Source organism: Oratosquilla oratoria, chromosome 19, assembly GCF_046742065.1.
Source record: "Oratosquilla oratoria isolate Oo_2021 chromosome 19, ASM4674206v1, whole genome shotgun sequence".
Classification (NCBI taxonomy): Eukaryota; Metazoa; Arthropoda; class Malacostraca; order Stomatopoda; family Squillidae; genus Oratosquilla; species Oratosquilla oratoria.
The window spans coordinates 32,258,195-32,263,194 of NC_134795.1; the positions used below are offsets into that span (position 1 = coordinate 32,258,195).

General features: G+C 35.8%; 1 protein-coding gene across 1 annotated transcript in view; it reads right to left on the reverse strand.

The window, feature by feature from the left end:
• The window catches only part of LOC143035582 (uncharacterized), a 663-nt gene extending 436 nt beyond the window's left edge, over window positions 1–227 (reverse strand). The window contains exon 1 of the mRNA XM_076202450.1: window positions 1–227. This exon is cut by the window's left edge and continues 436 nt beyond it. Coding sequence (XP_076058565.1) covers window positions 1–227 — 227 coding nt within the window.
• Window positions 228–5,000: the final 4,773 nt, after the last annotated feature.

A 5,000-nucleotide genomic window follows, 5' to 3' on the forward strand; every position in this document is an offset into this window, starting at 1 on the left:
GTGACAGATCTTCCATCCTCCTCAAAGAAATAAGGCCTAATTACCCCAAATTTGGAAACTGCACACCAAACAGTAACTTTAGGGGAATGGAGCGGTCTCTGGTGAAGTTCTCTTGGGTTGTCTTCAGCCCAATAGCGACAATTTTGCTTATTCACGCTTCCAGAAAGGTGGAAGTGGGCCTCGTCACTGCTGAAAAAAGTTGACGGTTCGGGGATGCGGTTCAACATTTCCTGGCTACTGAAAACGGCAGGGTTTGGTGGTCACAACGAGACCACACACATCTTACCATCACCACCACAGCCGTTTCGCGCGCCTTTCAAAACTCGGGCATTTGATTTGCCCCACCCTGTATCTCCTTAACCACTTCATTTAATTCCAATTCCTCGTCTATGATAAACTCTTGTATCCTACTCTAAGTTCTGCTTTATTGCCAGAACTCAATTGACCTTTAGATTTTAGATCCTCCTTAACTGAAGAACAGTATCATTCTCCATCTTGTTTAATTTGGAATGTTCGCTACCAACTTACACAGATCGATACTAGAATAGAAACTGGAAAAGTATACCTTGCTCAAATACAAATTTTAAGTCCACTTATTCAGTTAAAGCACTATCTTATTGCAATGACACGTACCAATTTTGTGACTCACATACTTGACTACTGCACAATATTAAGTGTGCAAACCTTGTATTAAACTCATTACTTAATAAACTTGCAGAGTTAAATATGACAACTTAGATATCTAATACTGATTTGCACAAATCGATACTAAATAGAAATAGGATAACCATGCTTAGTTCAAATGCAACCATGAAGTCTCGTTACTTAATCAAGACTATACTCAGTTCAAATACAATCATCAGTCCCATCACTTAGTCAAAGCATTATCTTAATGAACTTCTCACTAATCGATATCTAATACTGATTTGCACAAATCGATACTAAATAGAAATAGGATAACCATGCTTAGTTCAAATGCAACCATGAAGTCTCGTTACTTAATCAAGACTATACTCAGTTCAAATACAATCATCAGTCCCATTACTTAGTCAAAGCATTATCTTAATGAACTTCTCACTAATCGATATCTAATACTGATTTGCACAAATCGATACTAAATAGAAATAGGATAACCATGCTTAGTTCAAATGCAACCATGAAGTCTCGTTACTTAATCAAGACTATACTCAGTTCAAATACAATCATCAGTCCCATTACTTAGTCAAAGCATTATCTTAATGAACTTCTCACTAATCGATATTCAATACTGATTTGCACAAATTGATACTAAATAGAACTAGGATAAATATGCTTATTTCAAATACAATCATGAAGTCTTGTTACTTAATCAAAATTATACTCAGTTCAAATACAATCATCAGTCCCATTACTAAATCAAAGCATTATCTTAATGAACTTCTCACTAATAAATATTCAATACTGATTTGCACAAATCGATACTAAATAGAACTAGGATAACTATGCTTAGTTAAAATACAATCATGAATTCCATTACTTAGTCAAAGCATTATCTTAATGCACTCATCACTAATAAGTATTCAATACTGATTTGCACAAATCGATACTAAATAGAACTGGGATAACTATGCTTAGTTAAAATACAATCATGAATTCCATTACTTAGTCAAAACATTATCTTAATGCATTTATCACTAATAGGTATTCAATACCGATTTGCACAAATCGATACTAAATAGAACTGGGATAACTATACTTAGTTCAAATACAATAATGAATTCCATTATTTAGTCAAAGCATTTTCTTGGTGCAATCTCATATACTAAGTCCATGATTCATTTAGATGTTTGATGGATTACTGCACAACATTCAGAGTACAACTTTATAATAAACTCATCACTTTATCAAGTCAATGAACTAATAAGTTTGAAATAGTTCCGTAACTCATTTTCTTATACAATTAAATATAGAATTTTCTTATCTGATTATTTGTGAACTTCTCCTGAGCTTCCTCTGAGCCGGTTACCATCTCTCTATGTGGAATCATCACTCCTTGAAGTACCAATATTTGACTCTTGTAACCTGGCGTCCTTGTTCCTCTGTACCTCAAATAATCATGATTCTCGAAATAATCATGATACTATTCAATCATGATAAATAATCATGATACAAGTAATCATGATGCTGTCACATGATTCACAATCATGACACTCATCATAATAAATAATCATGATACTGGAAAAGCCTATTGGCCGTCATACTAGATCTGAGGTACAGGAGGAATAAGGAATCTTTATGTATACGTATAATTGTTTAATAAGGAGCCCTCGTGCCTGTCGTTAGTTCTTCTACAGACTATGGAATCTGTAATTTACATTCATAAATAAAGAAGTTGCAGTGATAACCAATAAGTTACATTGACAATCGTTCCATTACATCAATAATTCGAAACATTTAATTAACAAATCGTTTACACCATGATTCTGTACTCTACACAACTGACTCAACACTGACATAATTAAACATACCATGATTATTTCGCCGCCATGGCTTCACCATAAATTCGCTCCTTACTATTTCCATCCATACATTGTCTGACAAACCAAACAAGTTATCAATAATGTGACTTCTACATTTCTCACTTAATGCTCACCGAAAGGGTTCCTCTGGCTAGTTGCTCAACACACGTCTTATCCACATGAAAGACAGTTAATCTCTGTTGACGTTATCTACGTCACCTTTCTGTGCATTCAGAGGATAACATTTTCACCACTCTATAACCCATACAAGTCTTCTTCGGCTCATAATTTAACAATACACAATATTTCATTGGGTCAAATACAATATACCGTCACCATAGTGTAACACGTTCTATACCACTCACTAGCACCACAATAGCACTACTTTTTATCGCGGAACAATACAACGGGAGCGTAATTTAATGAATTATATTTCCTCATGACATTACCATTATCTTCTAGCATAACATCACTACACAATTATATTATACATAATGAAAAAATGCAATAACTCGATTCCAAACATGTACACTTCCAGTATTATATTCCATATGTCCTGAAGTACATACTCAAATCAAGACATTATACGCCGCGAGCTGAAGTTAGCTTGAGTCATGTAATTTTCATGTATTATTAATAGACCAATACAATATGGCTCAATTCCAGACATCAGGCAATTGGTATTCACACACACACACACACACACACACACACACACACACACACACACACACACACACACACACACACACAAACACACACAAACACACACACACACACACACACACACACACACACACACACACACACACACACACACACACACATATATATATATATATGCATATATATACATATACATATATATATATAATGTATATACATATATATACATATATATTGTATATACATATATACATATACATATATACATATGTATATACATATATATACATATATATTGTATATACATATACATATATACATATATATACATATATATTGTATATACATATATACATATACATATATACATATATATATATATATATATATACATATATATACATATATATTGTATATCAATATATACATATACATATATACATATACATATATACATATGTATATATATACATATATATTGTATATACATATACATATATACATATATATATATATATATATACATACATATATATATAGACATACATATACCAAAGGCTTTTTCCCCCCCTTACAAGGGAGGTAGCCAAAAAGATAAAAAGGCATAAAAACCATTCCCACCCATTCCATCCCTAAATACACTCCACTGCCCTCCACCCTCTACCCTCCCTCTTATCTTGGCACCTCCTGGATGACGGGTCATCCCTGCATCTTGCCCACTGCCCTGGGTCGGAGGCACTGTCGCAAGACACAGCACATTCACAGCAAGGCTGCTTCATTAAATCGGCGACTCTCCTTCTCCGTCCCCTCATGCAGAAAAGAAGACGGGGAGAAATCGCTCATCCATATACAACCATTTTCCATTCACCTCTCTCTTCTGTCCTCTCCCGTCCTTCCTCAACAGACATTCCCCTCTTCCCCAAAGCCCCTTTTACCCCATCCATCCATCTCATCCTAGGTGTTAGCTTCGCTGCCACTAACACTTAGTCACTTGTGTTATTATTCCGTGGGCCCCATGCCTTCTCCTTCTCTTAAGTATATTTCCACCAAATCTTCTATAATGAGGGTTAGTAATGTTTCTGGATGGGGTAAGCAAACTGGTGTAAAGTTCTTGATTTCTTCTCTAATTCTCTACATCGCTTTTTGATACGGTACACCAAGGACTCCAAAAGGGATCCTCTTACATCCCACCAAGCTGCCTCTGCTCCGACGTCACTATTTAATTCTTCCAATAACTTTGAACGTTACAAATAAGTGCCACCCTTTTAGGGTGTGACTTTACCTCCATGCACCAATACTTTTTCTCCTCCTCCACCCTTTTCTCCAATCAGAATGATTGTTATACTGCCACTAGAAATCTTGTTTACGCAAGCAATTTGTCGCAAGCAGAACGAGCTCTGTGTTTACATATTAGTCACATCAGCACCTTTGATCGCCGCTCCAACCAATGTTTACAATACAAGACGGTAAGCTAGAATATGCAACTCTCTGCAACTTCCAGTCGACCATTGTATCATAACAACTGGATATAAAATTTACATATCGCTTCACCTGCCCCTCGATCTACCTAAATGTCTACCTCTATCTACCGGCCTCTTACACTAGGTCGTGCCTTCATGTTTACTCCTTCCACATCTGCCTTCCATACCCATTTTACTAGTTTTTCTTCGCTCATTATTTCCATGTGGCCAAACCATCCTAATACTGTTTCATCCACTCTATCTCCCAACTCCCTTACCACCCCTGTTCTCCTCCTCACGTCCTCCTCATTTCTCACTCTATCCAGCCTAGTAACCCCCATCATACTTCTCAGACACCTCATCTCAAACACATTCA